General features: G+C 43.8%; 1 protein-coding gene across 4 annotated transcripts in view; it reads left to right on the top strand.

The window, feature by feature from the left end:
• Nucleotides 1-218: 218 nt before the first annotated feature.
• LOC127578965 (uncharacterized protein KIAA1755-like) overlaps nt 219-27540 on the top strand; it is a 141886-nt gene continuing 114564 nt past the window's right edge. For all 4 annotated transcript variants that reach the window (XM_052031565.1, XM_052031563.1, XM_052031564.1 and 1 more), the window contains exon 1: nt 219-1018. In XM_052031565.1, the coding sequence (XP_051887525.1) occupies nt 1016-1018 (3 nt within the window). In that variant the 5' untranslated portion in view covers nt 219-1015. The remainder of the gene's footprint in view (nt 1019-27540) is intronic.

Here is a 27540-nt window from a genome sequence, read left to right as displayed (position 1 = left end):
CCACAAAGAGGATGGCAAATGTCCATTAAAACTCTTTGAGAACAAATCCTTTGGAGGTTTCATTTAACAGTTTCATGATGTATCACAGAAAAGGGAGGCTGCTCCCTTGTCAGGAAATGTTGGCTTGGAGACAGGGGGCGGGATTTTACTGGATAAATGAGTGGGAGGAGGAGTGCCGGTCTGTACAGTGGCACAGTGAGCCACAGTAGCTCAGACAGAGCTGTACTTCTAAACTTAGTGTTGGATATTGCAGAATTATCTGGGGCTTTTTACAGCTGTGTGGCTCAAAACAAAAGCAAACCGTGGTATATGAAAGGGGCTTTGTGTTTGGACAGAGCTGTGAGCCGATTTACAATGTGGAAGGGAGAATTTAACACATTTTTCTGGCTGTGCAAGCACCATAAAACTGAGAGGAGCGCGGGCTCTCGATGACAAGTGCAAATATTTGCTGCAAGATTAATGTATCCTGTGAAAATAGTGGCAAGAGTGGACTTCTGCGTAATAAAGCATGAGGTAGTGTTAATTTACCTGGACAGGCAAACCTTCGTGGAAACCTTTGCATTTGGAAGTCTTTAAGGAATCATGAATTTGTCATCCGTAACTGGTACTTCAACTCTTATGTGAAATGTTCAACTGAAGCTTTATTTCAACTGGTTCAAGCTTTTGAAATTTCTGAAGACAGATTTATTTTTGCAGCCCTCCTCCACTCCCTCCCCTCTCTATCAGCCTACTTGTCCACTGAAGGAGGCACATTCATGCATTGCTTCTCCCACTGCAAATCACTTTTCTGAGCTCAACAGAGCTCTGAATTCATCGTGTCATACTGCATTCTTCAAGCTTGCTACTCCGATGAGACCCTACAGTGTGTGGCTGAAGGCAGGACTTTGATCGTTATGAGTGGGGAGTGCTGACCCTTAGTACAGACTTGTTCTTCTGAGTACAGACCGTGTGGGCGGACCATACATCCTGAAGCAATGCAGTTTTTCAGTGGGATAACAACAATACACTGAGGAAGATGGTAAATTTCTTTCAATTCACCTTTTGAAATAGCTGTAAACTTAGTGTTTAATGGTTCTGGGGCCCACAATAACAGTTTGAATCCTAAATGAAAATCAAGACAAGATTTAGGAAGTAGTAACATTAAGAAATATTCTTTGAAATGTTATGTTTTTTTTGGTTATTATGTGTTTTTAAAAAAACTGTTTAATCAGCTCTGCATTTATTACAGATAAATCCTTATTTCTGTTCTTTTTGCAAACCATTAGATATAACTAAAGTGTGACTGCTTCCGATAGACTTTTATGGAAATGATGTTGCGAAGAATTAAGTTTCACAATTAGCAGAGGTTTCTCTTCAGTACTTGGTTTATTTTCCTGTCATATTGAGATACTAAATTGGAATTGATCGATTCATCTTTGGGGAAGGAGTGAACATCATAAAGATGGTAATAAGGTTTAAAAAAAATCAATAATCACTTGTTGAAGTTATTGTCCATGAGCTCCTGTATTGCCTTATCACAGGCCTTGTGTTTGAACCCACAACCCACACCCCTTCCATTCACACAGCAGAGAAGGACTAAAATCAAGATGGTGGGCCGAAGGGCCTGTATTGTGCTATATTGTTCTATGGTTCTAAATTGAAGAAATTGATCAAGAAGGATTAAAATCAAAAATCAAGAATCAAAGAGACATTTAAGAGACTCTTAGATAGACACATGAATGATGGAGAAATGGGGGGGCTATGTGGGAGGGAAGGGTTAGATAGATCTTAGAGCAGGATAAAATGTTGACACAACATTGTGGGCTGAAGGGCCTGTACTGTGCTGTAATGTTCTATGTTAAAATCAAAATTCCATTTCCAAATTGCCATCTTCCCTGTCTCCAAAATATTCACAGCAGGGATTCAGGCCCTCACTGATATTCTTGTTATTAACATGTGAGACCCTTCTGAAGATTCAGAAGGTGCAGCCTCATAACTTCACCCAGTCTGCACTGAAGTGTTACTTAAGCAAGAGGGGATTTTGGATTCCATACCCCATGAGCAGAACCACGACAGGACACACTGACCAACAGGATTCAGAAGTTGTAAAAGCCTGGAAATTATTGCATTCAGTGTTATGTGATCAAAGGTTTTCTCTTCTGGAGAGAAACACAACATCGACCACCCCTAGGTTGCTTCACTTTGAACAGAAAATATAACCAGGCGGATGCGTGGTGATTTCATTCCCTGTGCAGCTCATTGCAGGAGTGCCTGGAGCTCATTGTCCTGGGGGCAGGCACCTGTTGTTGGATGCTCTGGGGACAACGGCTGTTCAAACGTCAGTGCCGAATCTCTGACACCTGCAGAGCACGTGCAGTACCAACCCATAATCGTCAGCCCTCTCCACGTGTAGAGCAACCCTCCAATCCCCTCTGTGCTTCCAGTCTGTGGATTCCTGTTAATGGGATCTCCTCTTACCCACCGCCCCGCGCCCCCCCCCCCCCCCATAACTGCTGCTTCAGAACCTCTCCCTCAGCCCCTGTTGGCTCCTGTAACCCAGTGCACCAACAACCTACTCTCTCCAATTCCACCCTCACCATCCCTGACGGTCTGCTAGCCCTCACCACTCTCAGAACCCAGCTACTTCCCATGATCTCTGGGCTCTGGTGATTGGCTCTGGAGGTATCCCAGACCCAGTCTCAGCGACAAAGAACCAGCTGGCACTTTGAACCTACAGTGTTTTAAGTACAGACTTGGCTCTTTATGGACCAGGTGGACATGAAAGATCCTCCCAGGACACTCAAGATTGATTCCTCCCCACCATTGAGGATATCTTTGAGAGGAACCAACAATCTGCTGGAGGAATGGGTCGAGCAGCATCTGTGGGGGGTGGGGGGGTGAAATTGTCGATGTTTCGGGTCAAGACCCTGCATCAGGGCTGAGAGGGGAGATGGCCGGTGTAGAGAGGAGAAGGGGAGTGGTGAGAAAGGATTCCAAGGTGATTGGTGGACTGAGGAGGGGTGTGAGATGACAGGCAGGTAGTGCCAGGTAGGGGAGAGGAGCAGGGCTCTCCACTCAGCCCTGATGCAGGGCCTTGACCCGAAACGTCAACAATTCCTTTCCTCCCACAGATGCTGCTCGACCCACTGAGTTCCTCCAGCAGATGTTTGTTGTTCCAGGTTCCAGCAGCTGCAGTCTCTGGTGTCTCCATACATCAAGAGGCGGTGCCTCAGGAGAGCGGCATCCATCATTAAGGACCCTCACCATCCGGGACATGCCCTCTTCTCATTACTACCATCAGAGAGGAGATACAGGAGCCTGAAGACTCACAATCAATGATTCAGGAACAGCTTCTTCCCCTCTGCCATCAGATTTCTGAATGGTCCATGAACACTACCTCGTTATTCCTTTATTTTGCACTATTTATTTTGTAATTAATAGTAATTTTGTGTTGCACTGTACTGCTGCTGCAAAGCAACACATTTCATGTCATACATCAGTGATAATGAACCTGATTCTGAAATATCCCAAGCCATGGTCATTTTTGAAATATTTGAGGATTGTAGGGACATGTGATCACAGAAACAGGCCCTTCAGCCCATCCCTCCATGCTGACCCTGTTGACCCATCTAAATTAATCCCATCTGCCCACATTAGGATTATATCCCACTATGTCTTTCCTATTGAAGTGTCTGTCTAACTGCCTCTTACATGTAGTGATTGTGTCGGACTCCACTGCCACATCTGGCAGTGCGTTCCAGGTATCAACCACTCTCTGTGTAAAAAAAAACACAACAACAAACAAACAAACACTTATCCTTAAGGTCCTCTTTAAAACTCCTGTGTATCACCTTAAAACTATGCCCTCTTGTTTTTGATACCCCTACCTCTGGAAAAAGATCTTGACTGTTGACCCTATCTGTGCCTCTCATAATCTTATATGCCTCATCCAGTCATTCCTCAGTCTCCTTCCCTCCAGCCTGTCCAATCTCTCTCCACAACTAAAGTCCTCCAATTCCAACAAACATCCTGGTGAATCTCCTTTGCACCCTCTCCATCACAACCCCATCTTTCCTGTAGTGAGGCGACCAGAACTGCATGCACTACTCCAAGTGTGGTCCGACCAGAGTTTTGGGAAGTTGCAACATAATGCCTCACACTGCTTGTGACTCACTCGGCAGTCTCCCTGGATATGGCTTGAATGTGATCGCCTTTGCGCCCTTCATTTACTGAGGACTATTTGTGTGAGTCCACACTGCCAAATTCCGACTCCAGCTTGCCAGCCACATTGTGGATGTTGACATGGTGATAGCCAGGCCCCAGGAATCCTCGGGGTTCCTATAATCTCCAGGGGCAGAGACCCCTAATGCCAAATGTGTGATTCTTCAGCCCCTCCCCTACATTGGGGAGCATGGAAGTTGAGAGCAGATTTGTATCACAATAGGCTAGTGGAAGACGGACAGTTCCAGCCCAGGCATCTCCTGTGCCGCTGGTGAAATATTTGTATTTGTGAATTGAAAGTAATTTTGCAACAGGAAATGTCAGCATTGTTGTGCAAGGTCCAACACAGCTGCGCAAAAGTAACCGATGTTCTTGAAAAGTATAGCTACTCAAAGTAGGTGCCCATTTATGTCCTGAACAAAAACAATCCATATATTCTTCAACGAGTCAAAAACAAGAACTGCCAAAACATCAGTACAGTGAGAACACATTTCACAATGTGACAGTGTAAGAGTGTATGGATGTAATGGTGTACGTCCCTGGGTTCAAAACTCAGAGCTTATCTCACCAGTTCATGAACCCTGAATTTTGATTTTAATAATATAAAAGTCTTTGAAAGTTTATCCGGTATTGATTAAAGTGACTGTGCAGCCAGATTGTCAGGAATGAAGTTTAAGTCTAGCCTATGTTTGACAGCAATTCCCACATCAATGTGCTGACCCTGGACTGTGAAACTCCAACTCTGGACTGCTGACTCTGGACTAACAGGATTGCCAGTGGTATCAAAACTCCTGTGGAAGGGAAATGCTTCACAGACTGTTGAGTTTAGGTTTCTTATGGCAACGAGGCGTTGTCAATGAATGCTCCCTTGGCAGGCACCTCCGGTCCCCAGAATTAACATAATCATATGCCCCAACATCCCCGTATTAAAGAAGAAGTCACACATAATGATGTGCTCATCATCAAAAATAATAAAATGATGTTTAACAGAGGATGTTTAACTGAAGGAACGAGTGCCTAGCGATTGGCCATGCATTTATTTTTATGCTTAATGGGTGTGGTGTTTACACCAGTGTCCAACAAGAGCAGCCTTCAGAAAATTGCTAAATTGGAATTACTTACTTTTAACAGATTGTCAGGATAGTTTTCATACTGCTGGCACATGTATTTACCTGCAACGGTTGCAGCTGCTGCAACTTCGCCACTAGGAATCACAGCAGCAGGTCTCGGCCTTCAAGGATGCTCTCCCTGACAGCCACAGACCAGAAATGGCTGGCCTGGAGGTGAGGAATAACGCAGGAGATGGGAAGCATGTGTTCTCAGTGCGTGTGGCCACTCCATCGCACTGTTGCCAATGGTGTTCAAAGACTGAGCCCGTGCTGTTGAGAGTCTACAAAAATCACTGACACCCAGCAACGGTGTAACAAATATACACAGTATTGAAAGCTCAGGCAGGTACATACAGACAGTAATTCTTCAATATCCCAGCTAGAAACCCATAATTGAAGTATCCTTGCTGACTTTCCGTGTGATTTACTCTTTTCCTTAAGTTAGAAATGCAGGTTGTACGTTGTATGTTATTCCCGCAACTTCCATTGATGAGGCAGAGGAGAAGTGTTGATGGTGTGATGAATGTCATCACTTCCATGAAAAATAACAGCCATGTTGAGATGAATTCTGCCCCAGAAGTTTCTGGCCCAATTTCAAGTGGGCTGGGACTTCACCAGAAGTAGCAAAATAATTTCAGGATGGGATTTCTGTGTAAAAGAGGGTGCATCCATTCGAGTCTCTAGGTAAAAGTGCAGGAGGCTGACAGCATTTGACAAAAGAGGTGGTTTTAAAGACGGAAGGGGAAGTTCAAAGGCAACTAGAACTCTGAGAATTGGAAGTGAAATAGTGGAAGAGGCAACGATCAAGAGGCTGGAGGCAGACGGATGGAGAATATGGAATGGCTTCTAGAGTAGCAAAAGGAAGATGTGAAAAAGTGAGCCAACTTTGTTTTGAGGATCTATAATCCAAGTAGCTGAGGTACCAGGTTCCGTTGTGGAGCACGGGTGAAGGGAATAACTGGCGTTTAAGATGAGATGTGGGATAAGGAACAAATGCCAACAATCGGACAATTGGTAGTTTATGGAGGGTTGAAGGTGAAGGGTTAGATGGCGGGGTGGTGGAGAGGTCGAGCTGGCTGCCGTTGATGAGTGATTGTCAGATTTTGCTGCCTTGTTGATGTTGTTCCATCTCGTTAATTCCTCTCCCATTCAAGTGCCGGTTGGTGGTATTGTATATCGTGTGATGCCCTTTCAAACCTTGATTCTCTTTTTCTTTCAACTCTTGGAAAATGGTCTTCACAAATGACATCGACTGTCTGTTGCTGCTGGAACAGTCAATGTCACTTCCTATTCCCTTATCAATGCCTTCTTCTCAGAACTCCACATCCAGATAATGTCCCACTAGTTTGGAAACTTATATCCTCCAAGATACCGACGCTTTCTAATCGAGTGTGCTTATGATGCGTATGTTCTAAAGTGAGGTTATTTTGTTCCTTGTTTAAACAGAACACACAGACTTCATTATAAACCTTCCCTTCCAGTCTAGGACCTGTCGACTTGTGCCTTATGGCACCTTCCCATGCAACTGCAGGTGATGCGACATCCGTCCTTTCGCCTCTTTCCTTTCCACCGTCCAGGAACACAAACGTTCTTCCCAGGTTGAAGAAGCGATCCACTTACGCAAGAACGCAAGACAATAGGAGCAGGAGTAGGCCGCTCGGCCCCTCAACCCTGCCCTACTGTTCAATATGATCATGGCTGATCTATGCTGGCCTCAACTCCTCTGCCAGTTCCCCATTACCCTCAATTCCTCGATCTTTCAAATATCTTTCTCCGCGGATGCTGCCTGGCCTGCTGAGTTCCTCCAGCATCTTCATGTTTTTCATCTAGATTCCAGCATCTGCAGTCCTTTGTTTCTCTTTCAAATACTTATCTGTCTCTAACTTAAATATATCTAATATTCTATCTTCCACCCACCTCTAGGGCAGAGAATTCCAGAGCTTCACGACCCTTTGGTAGAAGAAATTTCTACACATTTCGGTTTTAAATTACCTGCCCCTAATTTTGCAACTGTGTCCCCTTGTTTACTCCCCCTTGCACTTACAATCTCGTGTACTGGTTCTCAGTGCACCCTCTGATCAGTCCAGTAGTGTCAGCAGGCCCTAAGATCTGGAATTCCTTACTTAAACATCCCTGCCTCTTTATTGCCCTGTAAGATGTTCCTTGAAGCTTACCCTTTGGATCAATATTCTAGACATCTGCTCAACTGAAGCAGACGTTCTGTTGCCCACAAACTGCCACTCTGCTACACTAGTTTTTCCAGCGTGACCTCTGTCATCATTTTCCCTTGGGAGACCCTGGGTGGGAAGGTCAAGGGAGACGTCAGAGGGAGGTTTTTCACCCAGAGAGTGGTTGGTGCATAGAATACGCTGCCTGGGGTGGTGGTGGAGGCTGATACGTTGGTCAAGTTCAAGAGATTGTTAGATAAGCAAATGGAGGAATTTATGATAGAGGGATATGTGGGAGGAAGGGGTTAGATAGTCTTAGGACTGGTTTGAAGGTCGGCACAACATGGTGGGCCGAAGGGCCTGTATTGTGCTGTATTGTTCTATGGTTCTATGGACCGGCTCCCAGCACTTGAACACCAGCCTGCCTTCTCTGGGGCTGCCTTCATGCAGACAGCCGCTGCTCTCACAGAACGGCTTTGGCAGCTGGTGTGGCCTCAACCCCAGGCTCGTTCTCATTTATAATTGTGCAGCAACACTCAGGACACACAACCAAAGTAAAATTATTGTTAAAAATTGATTTTATAAAAAGTATAATTTAAAAAAACTTGAGACGAGCACTCACACTTTAAAAGAATCATTAAAACTTTTTTTTAAAAATAATGAATATACAACTACTTACAATTTCCACAGGCACGGTAGTGTAGCGGTTAGTGTAATGCTATTACAGCACCAGCGACCCGGGTTCAATTCCCGCCGCTGTCTGTAAGGAGTTTGTAAGTTCTCCCCGTGTCTGTGTGGGTTTCCTCCGGGTGCTCCCGTTTCCTCCCACAGTCCAAAGATGTACAGGTTAGGAAGTTGTGGGCATGCTATGTTGGCGCCGGAAGTGTGGCGACACTTGCGGGCTGCCCCCAGAACACTCGACGCAAAAGGTGCATTTCACTGTGTGTTTCGATGTACATGTGACTAATAAAGATATCTTATCTGATTTCTCCCATTTGACTCTGTGGGGACCACTGTGTTTAGCCCAGCAGTCAGATTTCCCAGCCTGAGAGCTGCGGTGTCTGTAGACTTGCTGAAGTTGCTGCTTTCTAAGGCAAATGAGGTTAACAACAAACTCGGGAGTCAGCTCCCGAGTAACAGCAGTGTCTGGTGCAATAATACATCCAAAGGCATACCATGTGGTACACACGTCCCAAAGATACGCTCACACTTCAATAAACTAGTCCACTGGGCTGCAGAAAGCATCCAGTGGAACAACACAGGGGCAACCACAGCAAGGGAGCCAGGCAGGAGGTGCCACCACTGACCTAGGGCAATGCCAGCACTGTCCAACAGGACTTCTATGAGGATATCAGGGAATATGCCACTGCTAGCACAGGCATTAGGGTGGAGCATTTGCCCCAATGACTTTTCATCTGCTCTATCGAATTCTACTTGATAACGTGTCTGTAAAGTATCTCTGGTTGTCTGACTATATCAAGGATCGTTGTTACTGTTAATTTACAATACAGTTCATGGTATTTCTGTCTCATGATTCACACCTAAACTCACTTCAATTGAACACTAATATGACAACAAACCCAAGATTTCTCAGCATAAAACCACTGAGTTAACAAGGAGTACGGAACTGAGGGGACAATTCAATCAACTGTATTTTGTTGAATGATGGATTTAGGCTCAAGGGGCCGGTGGCCTATTCATGCTCTTAATTTATACGTTCATACACAAATTTACTTAATAAAATCTTCTTGTTTTATAATCCAGTAAATGTAATCAATGTTAGAATGGAATAATAAATGATTTAGGATTTACAGTTCCCTGGAGTTGCCTCTAGTGGAATGGTCTCTTGTAATAACGTAGGCAAAGCATTAAGTATGAAAGTGGAACGCTGCCTTTCACTTCATTTGTTATTTGCGGAGATTCAGATGTGAAATGCAAGTTAAGTGCCTAGAGAGCAAAGTTTTCTGAACAGCTTTCAGTAAAAAGCAAAGATCAAGGTATGGGGACACTCTCCTCCTTTCTGAAGTTAGGAAAACAGATGACTATTGCCAAACTAACATATAATTTAATACCACTGACAATTTAGGAGAGTGCAGAAACACGTCATTCAATTGCAGTTTCTTGGTTTCAAAATAAAATAATAATGATATTTTGCTCGAGTTTGACATAACATTATGATGACATTCATAACCAATTGATTGGAAGGCATTACTTGATGAAATCTGCGATTCCAACAGGAGTTGTAAACCATCTACGTTAAAGAGATATGCAGCAATATTTAACCAGAAAACATAGAGGTGTGTTTGCCAGTTTTGACAGCAGTCATTTCTGAGCTTTACTTTCCCAAAAGTAACGGGAAAACCTGGTTCTGTTGTTGTTAACATATACTCTACCATGCTACATATACCACAGTGGTATATACCACCATGCTGATGTCAAATGGGGGATTGGTATCAGAAAGATTTAAGCTATTTCTTGTGAAAAATATACAGGTGCTGTCGTAGTTACTTATTGACCATTAGCCAGAACAATTGGAGCTTGTCTTGTTTAACTTAATGGGATGCCTGCCTTACTTTGGATGGGCTGCATGTAATAAGGGCTTAATGCAATTGACTAGTTTGTATCCATTGCTGCACCCTGTACTGATGGTTAAGTCTTGTTTATATCCTGAATTTTTCTTTCATCTGTCTGCTTTATTCTTTGCTAATTTGTATTTGCCTTTGAGTTCTAAAACAGAAGGAAAGTCCAGGAACAAGCACACCCGATCACGTCTGCTGATAATTTTGATTTGCTGTCTCTTGTTTAAAAAAAATAATTCAGGAGCTGAGTTAATTCATTGTTCACACTCAACATCCCATTATGCAAAACTCATTTGATTTGTACCAAGAAAATCTTTAGCCTGGTGCAGATGAATCACTTCCGCAAAATGACCACCTCTTCACTCATTGTATGTCACATGATTTGCAGTGATCTTTGCCTTCTGCAGACAAAAGATCCGAGCTTGTGAACAATTGGGGCCAGTGCCCTCCACAATGACTAGCAGTTTTTACAGACCAATGGGAGGTCTCTAATCTGGTTGGGGAGGAGATGAGAATTCAATTACTCAGGTCCCAAATCAAAACAAAACAACTTCTAGTCCACCCACAGAGAAGAATTCACATCCATTCTGCAGGAGAAGGCAGTGCCAGTGACGCTCCTTTTTATGAGGGCTGCTCTTTCTGGTCTTCAGTTATGCCTTGTGTGTCTGCAGTTTGATTGGTTGAGCCCCAACAACAATCACTAATCTCAATTACATCCAGTGCAGAACAGTTTGCTTCATCAAACTAGTACAGGTCCTCCCCAGGTTATGAATGCCTGACGTATGTACGCCTGTACATACGCGCCAGTGTTTGGGAGACCAGTAGGACTGATTTGTCAGCTGCTGTGGGGCAGGAAGCATCTCATGCTGCCCGGTAAACTGGTTTGTGGCCGCATTTCCATCATCGCGAACTCTCCGGGTTCAAGCCGTTCACAGGGGCGCAGGGACGGAAGCCTGTTGTAACCCGGAGAGGGGCCATATTTAGCTCAATGGCTTAGATTTTGTGACAGTCGTGATGGTGAAACGATTGTTGTTTGCTGTCAATAAACTGAAGTTGTTGTCAGTTTCAGTTGCAATCAGTGACGGGCTGCATTGTTTGCAGACGCCAGGACAACTTTGAAGGAAATTACCTGCATTGGTGTGAAAATAAGGTGTTTATGAACTTGCCTCACTGTAACACACCACAATGCAGCACAGTAGTGCAGGAACTGCTGCCTCCCAGCGCCTGTGGCCCGGGTTCAAGCCGAGCTTGGGTGCTCTCTGCATGGAGTCTGTATGTTCTCCCTGTGACCGTGTGGATTTCCCCCGGGTACCCTGCTTTTCTCCCACATCCTAAAGACATGTGGGTTGGTCAGTTAATTGGCTGCAGTAAATTGCCTCTTGTACGTAGATGGTTGGTAGAATTTGGAGTGGGAGTTAGTGAGACTGTGGGGATGATAGACAACGGAACGAATGTAGGATTTGTGTAGGATTGGTGTGGATGGTCGGCACGGACTCAGTGGGCGGAAGGACCTGTTTCTGTGCTGTATCTCTCTATGACCGTACAACCACAACATCCTTGCACTATGTTGCATGAGATGTAAGTGTGCAAACACTGCCATAGTTACTTCCTTGCAATATCTGTTTAACGTCAGAGGAGAAAAGTTCAGGGGGGATGTCAGAGGGAGGTTTTTCGCACATAGAGTGGTGGGTGCCTGGAACGCACGGCCGGGGGTGGTGGTAGAGGCTGATACAACAGGGACATTTAAGACACTCTTAGATAGGCACATGGATGTAAGAAAAATGGAGGGTTATGGGCTGTGTAGGAGGGAAGGGTTAGATTGATCATGGAGTAGGTTTATATCAGTTGGCACAACATAGTGGGCCGAAGGGCCCGTACTGTGCTGTACTGTCCTATGTGCTATATCACAGACCCGAAAATAAATAAAGCTTCATTTTATTTTTTAAAATGTTGAGGTAGAATATTTCAATTTCCATCTCAATCATATATGTGTATTCCAATTGTTTAGCACTTGAATGCGTTTGAAAGGTTAATGAGAGGTTGTCTTTCTTCTACCTGGCCTTGCTGTTTGTGAGAATTCTTTCATATAATAGGGTGTTTAGCTAGCTGGATGGTGTCACGGCCACATTACTGCCATAGAGGTTGCTAAATCAGACCAACAAGGTGTTTCAATGGTAAAAGGAAGTGCAACAAATTTTAAAATCAGAGTAAATATGAATAATCGAGACATTGCATGTGTAATCATGAGTTTTGTAAGGTGTTGTCAGTCCAAGGCTCACACTGTACTTGCACCAGGGTGAGACTTTAAGAATGTAAGAGCAGGTGGAACGTGCGGCTGTCCACAATGGACAAAGGGTGAGGCACTGGTATTGTAGCTGATTACGTCACCAACTGACTCTGCTGGGCAGAGGTTGGTTAAGGGAGTTGTGAATGGATTGGGAAAATGTATTCATTGTGAATGTATCACAACAATGTTTAGACAAGCTTCAGGGACAACCAGAGGAGATGTCTAAGGATTCATGTACAGATATCAGGGGGCACATGCATATAAAATCGAATGTAAAGCCAATCCATTGTGAACCCAGGCCTGTACCTTTTGCACTGGAAGGTTAGGTACCATAAAGCGACAAACAATCTTGAGCGGTATGAAGTATTTGCGAAAGGGGTACAGACCAACTTCCACGATGGTGGGACTTAAGGCCGATAAGTCAAAGTGGAGTTTATTGTCATCTGCACAAGTCCATGTGTGCACAGGTGCAATGAAAAACTTACTTGCAGCAGCATCACAGGAACACAGCATCAGATAAGCAGCATTCACAAGAAAAAATAAATTAAACATAAAGTATACACAATATTTACAAGAAAGAACACAATTAGAACAAAGAAAAACAAAGTCCACTGTAGTGCAAAGTGGTTAAAGTCATCACAGTGTTACTATACTGAGGTAGTGATAAGGGTTGTGCAGGTTGAAGGGAAGTAGCTGTTCCTGAACCTGGTGGTGTGGGACTTCAGACTTCTGTACCTCCTGCCCGATGGGAGCTGCGAGAAGATGGCACGGCCCGGATGGTGGGGATCTTTGATGATGGATGTTGCCTTCTTGTGGCAGCACCTCCTGTAGATACTCCCGATGTTGGGGACGGATGTGCCCGTGATGTATTGAGCAGAGTCCACTACTCTCTGCAGCTTCTTGCATTCCTGTGCCATGATGCAACCAGTCAAGATACTTTCAACAGTACATCTGTAGGAGTTAGTTACAGTGTTTGGTGATGAGCCGAACCTCTTTATCCTTCTAAGGAAGTGAAAACACTGGCGCATCTTCCTTGTGATTGCATCTATGTGCTGGGCCCTGGACAGGTCGTCTGATATGTTAATCCCCAGGAATTTAAAGCTGTTGACCCTTGCCACCACCAATCCACCAACGTAGACTGGTACATGCTCACCATCCTTCCCCTTCCTGAGGTCAACAATCAGCTGTTTAGTTTTACTCATGTTGAGCGAGAGGTGGTTGTTGCAGCACCACTTGACCCGGTGTCTCGCTCCTGTGCGCTGACTCATCACCACCTGTGATTTGTCCAACAACAGCAGTGTCGTCGGCCATTTGGCTCAGTGGAAATTATAATGGAGTGGATGAATGTGAGGAATAACTTCTGCCCATATCTGTAGATTTATATGTTAATCTGGCAGAAACAAGAATCTTCACACAACTGCATCCATCCCCTGCTTATGTCCAGCTTAATGTTAATGAATAAACTCAACACTGTGTTAATTAACACCCACCAGGGTTGTGCTTGTATATTAAGCTGTGAAATTGTCACCTAAAGTACTTCAAGCAACAATGATTAGAAAATCAAAAAAACTGCATCTGAAGTAAAAACAGAAAATGCTGAAGTGATCAGCATCTCTGCGGCATCTGTGGGAAGAGAAGCAGAGTTAATTTTTCAGATCAAAGGTCCTTCGTAATGTAATTCTTTCTTCGCTTTTGGTTGGTGTGTGTGATGTGTGAGGAACAGGATTATTGTGGTTACTCTGCAGACATGGCTCTTTGCTGCCCAGATCTGGAAGCATTGCTCGCAGGTTTTAGCCATTGACGCCGTCATAATGTAAAAAAAAGACTGGCTGCTGAGGCTTCTCTTGTACAGATCGCTTGGTCTTTGCTAAACTTTACCCCATCACCACAGCTCAATCGTCTTTAATAGCTGTAGTGTACTGGTTGCATCATGGTCTGATACAAAAATTCGAATGCTGCAGAGAGTAGTGGACTCTGCCCAATACATCACGGGCACATCCCGCCCCACCATTGGTAGTATCTACAGGAGGTGCTTCCTCGAGAAGGCAACACCCATCATCAAAGATCCCCACCATCCCGGCTGTGCCATCTTCTCGCAGCTCCCATCGGGCAGGAGGTACAGAAGTCTGAAGTCTCACATCACCAGGTTCAGGAACAGCTACTTCCCTTCAACAATTCGGTTCTTGAACCAACCGGCACAACCCTAATCACTACAGTTTAGCAACACTGTGACCACTTTGATCACTTTGCACTGAAATGGACTTTTTTTTAATCCTAATTGTGTTCTTTCTTTTAAAAGTTGTGTATAATTTATGTTTAATTTATGTTTTTCTTGTGAATGCTGCTTATCTGATGCTATGTGCCTGTGATGCTGCTGCAAGTAAGTTTTTTTTTATTGTACCTGTGCACACCTGGACTTGTGCACATAACAATAAACTTGACTGTGAAGTAGAGTCAACTATGATAATGACTGGTAGGAATCTAGTACAGTATTGGATCAGACAGAGACATGATTAGAGCTTAGTTAAGCTTTTGGATATTTGGGTTCTGATGATGATCTTTCTCTTTGATCAGTTGCAAACCATTTTCATCTACTCTTAAATCTAAATACATCACTTCCTTTTGCACAAAAGCAAAATCTTTTAAAGCTTGACATCATGTTGATGAAGTCCTTCAAACCCTTCCTTAAGTATCTGAAAGTTTTCTTCGGCTGTGGCTGGTAACATAGAATCATAGAACCATAGAACAGTACAGCACAGTACAGGCCCTTCAGCCCACCATGTTGTGCCGACCTTTAAGACTATCTAACCCCTTCCTCCCACATATCCCTCTATTTTAAATTCCTCCATATGCTTATCTAACAATCTCTTGAACTTGACCATCGTATCTGCCTCCACCACTACCCCAGGCAACGCATTCCATGCATGAACCACTCTCTGGGTGAAAAACCTTCCTCTGATACCTCCCTTGAACTTCCCACCCATTACTTTAAAGCCATGCCCTCTTGTATTGACCATTGGTGCCCTGAGAAAGAGGCACTGGCTGTCCACTCTATCTATTCCTCTTAATATTTTGTACACCTCTATCATGTCTCCCCTCATCCTCCTTCTCTCCAAAGAGTAAAACCCTAGCTCCCTTAGTCTCTCCTCATAATCCATACTCTCCAATCCAGGCAGCATCCTGGTAACACTAGAATGTAAACCTGATTCCAAAAGCAACATGCTGAATCCCTTGCAGAATCTTATCCATTGTTAAACAAAGTCACAACACTGTTTTATCACAGATGCAATGTATTAGCTACAGCCAGGGTTGTATAAAATGGAGAAGCAATGGCCTGTCGCTGAAGGAATTACAAAGGAAGATTATTGGAAGAGTTCCATGCGGAACACTTGCCTATAGTGCAAACAAAGATAGTGACCAGAGGCGTTGCCAAATGTTCTGACATGTATAAAGATACAAATCTTGCAACTAGATGCAAGAGTATGTCAGATCTGCAGAATACAACCTCCCACGTGGCTATTCCAACAGGTCCATTATAAAAGGGTTAACATTACTTCAGAGCAAGTTGAAGAGCCTAGCAGTAAAACCTCATTAATTCATCTCAGTTTGAAGAGCAATGGAATAAAATACTATTTTACTTTTCCTGAAGAAACAGCTTATTGAAAGCTGATTGACTATCACTGTGAAGCTTCAACTTGCAACATCCTACTGAACAAAAGGATTTTTGTTCTATGTTGAAATGTTAATGAGCAGAAGACACACAGCGCAGTTGAGGCTTGTCCAGTCCAGCTTGGAAGGGAAAGTGTAGGAGAGACAATTGAAGCGGAACTCATCATGGCACAAAGAGCAGTGCCTGACAGAGCTTGTGTACTGAGGTACGGAGATGGGACGTAAGGGAGATACTGGAATTATACATGTTGAGGAATTATACCTGAAAAATAGAAAGAAATTCTGTAACGTCCATTTTACAACTTAAGGTGTTAAAATGTTAAAAGGTGTTAAGATACCCAGGTGAGTAGCAAGGCTACAAGATGAAGATATTTCCAAACAGTGTCCAACTATTATGCAGGAGTTCACATCAAAGTCAAAGTTGAGTTTATTGTCATCTGCACAAGTACATGTACACACAGGTGCAATGAAAAACTTACTTGCAGCAGCATCACAGGCACAGAGCATCAGATAAGCAGCATTCACAACCAAAACATAAACATAAAATTATACAGAATTTTGTGTTCTTTTACACAAAAGAACACAATTAGAATAAAAAAAAGTCCATTTTAGTGCAAAATGGTCATAGTTTTGCTAAACTGCAGTGATTAGGGTTGTGCCGGTTGGGTCAAGAACCGAATGGTTGAGGGCAAGTAGCTGTTCCTGAACCTGGTGGTGTGGGACTTCAGGCTTCTGTACCTCCCGCCTGATGGTAGCTGTGAGAAGATGGCACGGCCCGGATGGTGGGGATCTTTGGTGATGGATGTTGCCTTCTTGAGGCAGCGCCTCCTGTAGATACTCCCGATGGTGGGGAGGGATGTGCCCGTGATGTATTAGGCAGAGGCCACTACATGTGACGTTTCTAATGATAGACAACATCATTAGGTCCTAAGATACTCCTACAACACCTGGTGAATTTACACCTAACAACAGCATCACAGAGTGTGCAGAAACCAGTCACTTGGTTAAATTTGTAATTATGTTAAATTTGTTTTTTTTCCTTAAACCAGAAGGGACTGACGTCGTACACGCGATACTGGTTGTGATCAATGATTGGTATTTTAGGGCTGTCACCCCCTTTAAGGATTGTGTCGCGTGAAGATGTTTGCAGAAGATTCTAGGTAGCCCTGGATAAACAACACACTCACTAGTCCCTTATTTGGCTCCTCTCGTCACCTTCCTTGCTTATCAGATTCAGCCCTTTGTTGTCTCCCTATCATCTCCCAGCATCTGTCCTGATCTCTGCCCCTTCCTTGTCCCACTGACTCCATCTGCCGATCAACACCTCCTCATCTGGACCCACCTATCACCTGCCAGCTCTTGCCTCACCACTTCTCCCTCACCTCCTTATACTGACTACCTCCCCTCGACTCTTTCAGTCCAGATGAAGGGTCAACTGTCTATTTCCCTCCAGTGACCCTGCCTGACCTCATGAGTTATTTTTGCTCCAGATTCTAGCATCTGCAATCTCTTGTGTCTCTACATTTATGTTCCTCAAGAATTTGTGTGCAGGTTTTCCAAAGGGCTTTGAGAGTTTAAGAACACACTGAGCTCCATAGTTTACATCTCCCATTGTGCTGCTTTAGCTCCTGACCATCACTTTGACACTTCCACATCTGATGTGTTCTCTCTTGCATTCAGAGCACCAATTAGCTGCATGGATGAAAAGTGAGGAAGCTCAAGCAGCAGGTAGGAGAAGCTTTTTCACAGTCCAAGCATAACCTAAACTGAAGATAGTATTCAGGGAATGGATGATAAGAGGTCAACTGACTGACACTGTGGCAACCAGGTTATGGACTTTTCTCGAAGGTCCCCACCACCGGGGCCATGCCGTCTTCTCGCAGCTCCCATTGGGCAGGAGATACTGAAGCCTGAAGTTCCACACCACCAGGTTCAGGAACAACTACTTCTCTTCAACCATTTGTTTCTTGAACACACTGGCACAACCCTAATCACTACAGTCCAGCAACACTGTGACCACTTTGATCACTTTGTACTAAAATGGACTTTGTTTTGTTCTAATTGTGTTTATTCTTCTAAAAAAATTGTGTATAATTTAGGTTTAATTTATGTTTTTCTTGTGATTGCTGCTTATCTGATGCTCTGTGCCTGTGATGCTGCTGCAAGTAAGTTTTTCACTGCACCTGTGCACACGTGGACTTGTGCGTGTGACAACAAACTTGACTTTGAGTTGGAAAATTTTTTTTCAACAAAATATTTCCATGTTTTCTTATGACATGGAAGCAGGCAGTCAGATCTATGCCAGCTCACAGACCAATCCCATCCTTCCACTAATTGTCTCTGTACCTATTCTTCCTACATTCCGATCAATTCATGTGGCATATGACAACTGCTCTTCCCGGGACTGCAAGACTGCAGATCATGGAAACCAGCCTCCCCTCCGTGGGCTCTGTCTACGCTTCTCGCTGCCACGGTAAAGCAGCCAACATAATCAAAGACCTCACCCACCCCAGACATTATCACTTCTCCCCCCCCCCCCCCCATCGGGCAGAAGATACAAAAGCCTGAAAGCACGTACCACCAGGCTCAAGGACAGCTTCTATCCCGCTGTTATAAGACTATTGAATGGTCCCCTAGTACGATAAGATGGACTCCTGACCTCACAATCTACCTCGTGATGACCTTGCAGTTTATTGTCTGCCTGCACTGCACTTTCTCTGTAACTGTAACACTTTACTCTGCATTCTGTTATTGTTTTCCCTTGTACTACCTCAATGCACTGATGTAATGAATTGATCTGTGTGGATGCCATGCAAAACAAAGTTTTTCACTGTACCTCGGTACATGTAACAATAATAAACCAATTTACCAATTACTTACCTCCAAAAAGGCACAACTTACAGTAGCTACAGCAGTTTCTTGATCAATAAGGGTGTCAACGGTTACAGGGAGAAGGCAGGAGAATGGGGTTGAGAGGGAAAAAGAATCAGCCATGATCGAATAGCAGAGCAGACTTGATGGGCCGAATGGCCCAATTCTGCTCCTATGTCTGATGGTCTTATGGTCTAATTAACCTATCAACCCACATGCAGTTGGGATGTGGGAGGAAACCAGAGCATCTGGGGGAAACTCACATGGTTATAGGGAGACAGTGTGGAGATCAGGATCGAACCTGAGTAGCTGGGGTTGTGAGGCAGTGGGTCTACTGGCTCTCCCACCCCCAGATTATAGCACCTATTGCAGAGAAATATTGTTTATTTAGTTTAAATTCTATCTTTTTAAATTAAGACTTGTATTATGCGCTACGGTGGTTTGAGTACAATATTTCGCAGGCTGATAGGGTGTAAATATTACAGAGAAATAAAGCACATCGACTAGAAACTTGAACTTTGTAAGATCCATTGTTTTGTTGCTAAAGGTGTGCATTGGCATTGCAACAGTCTGGAACCCGCCTGTGTAGCCTTCAATGTTTCTCAGTTCCGCATGGTTTCAGGAATGCCTATCAGAATCGGAATCAGGTTTATTATCACTGACTTACATGATGGGAAATGTGTTGTTTTGCGGCAGCAGTACAGTGCAAGACATAATATTACTATAAGTTACAAAAATAAGTAAATAGTGCAAAAGAGGAATAACGAGGTAGTGCTCATGGGTTCATGGACCGTTCAGAAATCTGATGGCAGAGGGGAAGAAGCTGTTCCTGAATTATTGAGTGTGGGTCTTCAGGCTCCTGTACCTCCTCCCCGATGGTAGTAACGAGAAGAGGGAATGTCCCGGATGGTGAGGGTCCTTAGTGATGCCTTCTTGAGGCACCGCCTCTTCAAGATGTCCTCGATGGTGGGGAGGGTTGTGCCCGTGATGGAGCTGGCTGAGTCTACAACCCTCTGCAGCCTCTTGCACTCCTGCACGTTGGAGCGTCCGTACCAGGCAGTGATGCAACCAGTCAGAATGCTCTGCACCGTACATCTGTAGAAATTTGCAAGAATCTTTGGAGACATACCAAATCTCCTCAAACTCCTAATGAAGTAGAGCTGCTGGCATGCCGCCTTCATGATTGCATCAATGTGTTGGGCGTCAACGTACCAACACCTACTGCAATGCACACAAGGTACAGTGAATGGTTTAGCTGTCTGAGTAGTTTTAGATACCTTTGATTGGCACTATCCGGCCACCAAATTGTGCCTCTTGCTGAGCAAATGAGTCCAATTTGAATGAGTTTCAGATGCAGGGTATAATGCACGGGTGTCACCTTTTATTGTGTTTAGCACCTACAACTGGTGATGCATTTCTAGGTATTTTCTTCACTAGAGAATACCTTAGAAGCACCAGGACCGGCAGCTTTGAAAGATGATGCTTCCAACAGAGGAGTAGCCCCTCAGTATAGTGCCAGCTGGGTTTTGTTTTGACCTGGGCCTTGAGCTCAGAATATTAAATACCCAGTCTCAATGTATTTGCATTTCTCTGTATGGCAATTTTACACTATTGTAACATGATTCCAATCTCACCATCTAATCTGATCCTTCCTCGAAGTTTATAAATAAAAAGCTTTGGACCAGGAGACGGCGAGTGTACTTCCTGCAGTTGGCGATAATCTACAAGTAGACAGCAAGGAATGCTTCCTCAAGCTAATTATGTTTCAAGGAAAAGCACAACATTTGGCTGAAGGAGCTGAGTGAACTCAAGTCCTTCAGTATCTCAAGTTTCCAGCACTTTCAGTTGAACAGAACCAACAGCTCACCACTGCTGTTGGCCAAATGACAATGCTGAGAAGCTGTAGGTGTGGCCAAACTGAAGCGTCAGTCACTACCTGTGGCTGACACTTCCTACAGCAAATATAGTCAGCTGTACTTGGCAAACATCTATCACCCTTTTGTCATGAAATTAGCAATGTATTCATCATAACCAAACAAAAACCTCACACCTTCTGATTTTCACCTCACTATCTTAACAACAAACACATAAATCATCATTATGCTGAATATTCAATGAATATTGAAATTGCATTGTCCAAAGAATGTGTCTGGTTCACCATTTTTATTTATTTATCAGGACCTCACTGAATCATATGTACTCAGTGAGCCACATTAGTGCATTGGACTATACAGCATTAGGTGTGTAGTCCACTCTGTGCAGCTGTGGTATTGAGGTGTGGATTTCAGCTTCTTTTATGTTTAGCAGGTGTTTAGTGACCTGCTTATCTGCTCTGATTAAGAACCTACTTGCAGAGGTTCTTTTGTCCAAAATCACACAGGACTTCCCATGCTTGAGGGTCAAGATGAAAACAAAGTCAGAATTTAATGGATTCTAATTTGAAAACCAGTGCTCAAAAAAAGTGTTGTACTTGTGTATAATTTCATTTATTGAGTTTGCCACCATGAGAGTTTAATATATTGCTTTTGGTACACATTTCAAATATGTCTATAACTAGTAAAAATTTACAATGGTTAACTATTGAAAACTTCTGACATTTAAAAGCAATGCAAGCTCAAGGCTTTGTCCTGGCAGAAACCATCCTTCAGTCTGATGATCCTTGACTCTGTTGGATTGTAGGGTCATTATTCTTAGAGGTAAATACATATTTTCTCTCTGCCTTGTAAAGTCTGATAATGGACAAAGGAAAGCAGCCAAATTCTGATGGTTTTTCCTGATCTTCTGCTACCTCATTCTTACACTGCTTCCTCTGCTACCTTTTTATCCTGCAAATTTTCAGTGTTTATGGCATTTGCTTAAATCTCATTTCTATCCATTTTAAGATAAAACAAGATCAGATATCTTTATTAGTCACATGTACATCGAAACACACAGTGAAATGCATCTTTTGCGTAGAGTGTTCTGGGGGCAGCCCACAAGTGTCGCCGCGCTTCTGGCGCCAACATAGCGTGTCCACAACTTCCTAACCCATACGTCTTTGGAATGTGGGAGGAAACCGGAGCACCCGGAGGAAACCCACGCAGACACACGGGGAGAACGTACAAACTCCTTACAGACAGCGGCCGGAATTGAACCTGGGTCGCTGGCGCTGTTAAGCGTTACGCTAACCGTTACACTACCGTGCCTCATCCCGCCATTATTTGCTTTTCCTCCCGGAAACTCACATTTCTGAGTCAGGATTTTTTGATTCACCTTTCAATCCCAAAGACTTTGTTCTTCTGACCTTCTTCACTCTGCGTGGATTATCTGTCTTGGTGTCCACTTCCATTGCTGCTTCTAACCTTTCTCTATGTGCCCAGTAAAGCCATTGATGTTATTTCTGCTGGATTGGAAGATACATTTCTCCAGTTTTATCTGGCCAATAACTTGTTTAACTCAGTCTGCCATTCTATTGTCGCATAACAATTTTTCCAATAACAAATAAACAGGAACACATTGACCTAAAACGAAAACGGATTAATCCATTAGCACGCAAGGACATAAAAGAGTTAACCAGCTCAGTAGCAAAAGGAATTAAACAATTACTGGGTTTAAAACTGGCTAAGCCAACTTTTTCTCGACACATATTCTCTGTAAATTCAGTATCAGTTGCCAAGTGCAACTTAGTTCAAAAGCAGTCAAAAACACTCTTTTCCTGTCTGTACGCCAGCTCCTCCTGTCCCTCAGCAAATTTGTCCCTTGTAACTAGGACTGATAATTAAATAAGATAAATGCTCTATAATGAAGCAATCACAATTTTTGATTGTAATTACCCACTGCATCTAAAGAAGGGACCTCGTGATTGAGTTGATTAACGCATGGAGTTTATAAGTAGAGGTGTCAAACAATTAAAATAATGAACTGTGTGTGATTAATGTAATGCAAATTACTTTCATACATGTGTGTTAATCACACATCTCTGAAAGATCCGATCCTAATGCCCCACTGAATCTCTCAGACGGCATTTGTTTAAAATTTTTTTAAATTTTATTTACAGCGTGGTAACAGGCCCTTCCGGTCCAACGAGTCCGCGCCGCCCATTTTAAACCCATATTAACCTACCCGTACATCTTTGCAATGTGGGAGGAAACCGGAGCACCCGGAGGAAACCCACGCAGACACGGGAGAACGTACAAACTCCTTACAGACAGCGACGGGAATCGAACCCCCATCGCTGGCGCTGTAATAGCGTCGCGCTAACCGCCACGCTACCGTGCGTAGCGTGGGACGGTGAGCCCCCACCGCAGAGCTGGTCCCTCCCTGGTGTGTGTTGAGTCAGTCCCAGCTCCTGAGAAATATTGCACTTTGTTTGGGTTTCACCTGATCTAATTGTCCAAAGTGGTCAATTCTCTTGGGTAGGGGCTAAGACCTGCCCACTTGGTCAGGGCACTGGGAGAATAACATGGGGATAAACAGGTGGTTATGGGGGAAGAGCTGTAGGTTCAGAGGAGGTAGCACTGGGACGTTATGTGCACTGGCTCATGTTAACTGTGTAACGTGAGCACCTGGGCCCACCCAGCATGAAACTATATTGTGTTTGAGAAAATGTACTTCCATCTGCAAAGCTGAATTAGCACTCGCTTGGACATTTGGACCCTTGCAGTGAGACCCTGTGAATTGATCATATGTTAAAACCCAGAAATATTGTTTACTTAACAAGTAATTATGACCAATAGTTTTTCATTTTGTAATTATCAGCAATTAACTATTTTAATTGTAAACTGGTAAATTGGTTTATTATTGTCACATGTACCGAGGGACAGTGGAAAACTTTGTTTTGCATGCCATCCATACAGATCATTTCATTACACAGTGCATTGAGGTAGTACAAGGGAAAACTATAACAGAATGCAGAATAAAGTGTTACAGTTACAGAGAAAGTGCAGTGCAGGCAGACAATAAGGTGCAAGGTCATAATGAGGTAGATTGTGAAGTCAAGAGTCCATCTTATCGTAGTAGCGGACCATTCAATAGTCTTATAACAGCGGGATAGAAGCTGTCCTTGAGCCTGGTGGTACGTGCTTTTAGGTTTTGTATCTTTTGCCCGATGGGAGAGGGGAGAAGAGAGAATGTCTGGGGTGGGTGGGGTCTTTGATTATGTTGGCTGCTTTACCGAGGCAGCGAGAAGTGTAGACAGAGTCCATGGATAGTTTGGCAGACATACTTACATTACAGCTTAGAAATTCAGTCATGAGGTTCCCTTTTCTTTAGGTGCTGTGGGTCCCAATCTGTTAGTAATTATGATCAAAATTGTGATTGCTTCATTATAGTGTGCTTAGGACAACCTGGCAAATTGATCGTCAGTACCAATGGCAAGGTAATAAAAGGCAGAGGAAATCTCAGTCTCTGTACAATGCTGATTTTATCACTGCTCTGCTAAATTATAATACATAGATGCACCCATCACACATTATGAGCTTTGTGCAGGAAAGCAGATTTGAACAGCTGGAAAAATCCCCTCCCCAAATCCACAGGATTTTCAGGGCTTCTCCTCTGTCCTTTATCTAGGGTGAATTGAGGAGATCTTGTATTTAGCAGGGTTCAAGCTTGTGGATGTTAATGCCAAGTTTCATTTCTATTGAAAGCCCACTGGGCTTCCAATAACGCTTTGGGGGGAAAACAGCATGTCCTGTCTAGCGGAGGAGACCAACTCAGCTGGGAGGACATGTGCACCACAGTCTTCCTGCAGCAATACCTTCATCTTCATTTATCGGAGAGGCAATGTTCCAGTGTCTAAGATTTGCAAAAGAAATAGCCTCTGAAATCTTTTACATCAACAGGAGAAAGCATATCTCATCTGAAAGATGTCAGTCTAGTGCTAGATTGCCAGCTTAGATTAGCGTGGGCTTCTAATAACTTGTGCATGTTTTTTTGGGATGAGGAGAAATACCTTTCATTCTGATGATAATTTGGTAAAAATGTCCAGGATAGAAACATTAAGAGTTCTGGCTGAATGTTGAAGGGGTGTTTTGTTCAAGAATACATCAGCATGAGTCTATCACACCAGTGGCCCACTGCTGTTAGAACAGGACTTAGACACTTGGTGCACGAGATATCCTTCTCCCCTTAGCTGAAGTGTTCCATTGATGAAAGGCGGATCAGAGGCTGAAGCATCAAGCATCAGCTTTGGGGGATCAGGCGATATAGGTTGGAGAAATAGGATATGCAGTAGGTGAAGGTTCAGAGGTTGCGGAGGGAAGGAGGGTTAAGCAATGTCAACAACCTTTCCCTCAATGTCAGCAAAACAAAAAGTCATTGTCTTCAGGAAGGGGGGTGGTGCACACATTCCTGTCCACATCAGTGGTGCTGAGGTCGAGAGGGTTGAGAGCTTAAAGTTCCCAATAGCCTATCACGTCCAACCATGTTGATGCCACAGCCAAGAAAGATCACCAGTGCCTCTACTTCCTCAGGAGGCTAAAGAAATTTGGCATGTCCCCTTTGACCCTCACTAATTTTTACTGATGCACCATAGAAAGCATCCTATTTGGATGTATCACGGCTTGGTACGGCAACTGCTCTGCCTCTGACCGCAAGAAATTGCAGAGAGTTGTGGACACAGCTCAGCACATCACAGGCACCAGCCTCCCCTCCATGGACTCTGTCTACACTTCTCGCTAGTTCGGTAAAGCAGCCAGCATAATCAAAGATACCACCCACCTATCTCTCTTCTCCCCTCTCCCATTGGGCAGAAGATACAAAAGCCTGAAAGCACGTACCACCGGGCTCAAGGACAGCTTCTATCCTGCTGTTATAAGACTATTGAACGGTGCCCTAGTACGATAAGATGGACTCTTGCCCTCAGAATCTACCTCGTTCAGGCCTTGCACCTTATTGCCAGCCTGCACTGCACTTTCTCTACAGCTGTGACAATTTACTCTGCATTCTGTTATTGTTTTCCCCTGTACTACCTCAATGCACTGTTGTGATGAATTGATCTGTATGAACGGTATGCAAGACAAGTTTTTCATTGTACCTGGGTAGATGCGACAATAATAAGCCAATTTAGAATTTAACTAAGAGGTCGGGAAGGGTATTAGCAGTGACAAGGGTTGGGAGAAAATACTAAGGAAACGAAGGCCTAGCTGTAAAGAGGTGCCTTGGACTCCACAGGCGGTGACCAAGTGAGCTCCCCCTCTTTTAACTAACGCCACAGCTGACTGCAGCTGAGGCCTGCTTTGGTGTGAGTGAGTTGTACAATTTGCAGGGTTCCTGGGTGCGCAACTGTTGTTACAAAAGTATGTGTTGCACATACTTGACATCAGCGCCTGTGGCTGGCAGGGTTTCCACTGATCTCAGCTGAATTTGTGGAAATGCAGACAAAGGAGATGAAATTCATTAGCACGGCATACAAAAATGTGGCATTGTCTGAGGGAATTTGTCGCCCTCGGATTTCGAGTGTAGTTTACAACAACAACCTTCCCTTAATATACCAAAAAAAAGCCCATGACTTTTCACAGGGATGAGTAATAAAACACGCTTGATACTAAGCTACAAGTGGGTATTAGGATAGATGACTAAAATTTCAATTAATGAGTTAAGTTTTGAGGAACGTTTTGAAGTGGTAAATTGGTTTATTATTGTCACATGTACCGAGGTACAGTGGAAAACGTTGTTCTGCATGTCATCCATACAGATCAATTCATTACACAGAGCATTGAGGTAGTACAAGGGAAAACAATAACAGAATGCAGAATAAAGTGTTACAGTTACAGAGAAAGTGCAGTGCAGGCAGACAATGAGGTGCAAAGGCAGATTGTGAAGTCAAGAGTCCATCTTATCGTACTAGGGGGCTGTTCAATAGTCTTAAAACAGTAGGATAGAAGCTGTCCTTGAGCCTGGTGAAGGGTAGCAGAAAAGGTTTAGGGAGGGGCTTCTAGACATAATGACAAAGCAGCTGAGAGACAGCAGCCGGTGTTTTGAGCAACTGACATGACAGATGAACTGGGAGCCAAAATGGGAGGTGAAGATTTCTGTGGGTTACAGGGCTGGAGGGAATCACACAGCTATGGAGTAGGGGAAGTTACGGCATGACAAAGGCAAGGGTGATAAGACTACTGAACGGTCCCTTGGTACAATAAGACGGAGTCTTGACCTCACAATTTACCTTGTCGTGACCTTGCACCTTATTGTCTGCCTGCGCTGCACTTTGTCTGTAACTGTAACACTTTATTCTGCGTTCTGTTATTGTCTTCCCTTGTACTACCTCAATGCACTGATGTAATGAATTGATCTGTACGCATGACATGCAAAACAAGTTTTTCACTGTACCTTGGTACAAGCGACAATAATAAACCAATTTACCAACATTGAGATATTGTCACACCAGGCATCAATATGAACACTGAGCCAGCAGTCCAACAGAACTGGTGCAAACCATGTTAGGAGAAGGTTATAAGAATGTTAGAAGGAGGTGCCAGGGCACAATTTGCTTATAAACTCACTGCAGTTGCCCCCATTTGGATCTGTAGTATATCCACAACAAACTTAGGACCAGATTTGCTTCTCTTGAGAAATAAAAGCATTCTCTGATAATAAATCCCTTGGTGGTCTTACAGTTTCCTTCACCATCTGTGATGAGGACAGGCTCCGCAATAACAACCAGTGAATGGAGGGAGTGG

This window comes from Pristis pectinata, chromosome 16 (assembly GCF_009764475.1).
Source record: "Pristis pectinata isolate sPriPec2 chromosome 16, sPriPec2.1.pri, whole genome shotgun sequence".
Lineage (NCBI taxonomy): Eukaryota > Metazoa > Chordata > Chondrichthyes > Rhinopristiformes > Pristidae > Pristis > Pristis pectinata.
This window is presented reverse-complemented; position numbering and strand designations above follow the sequence as displayed.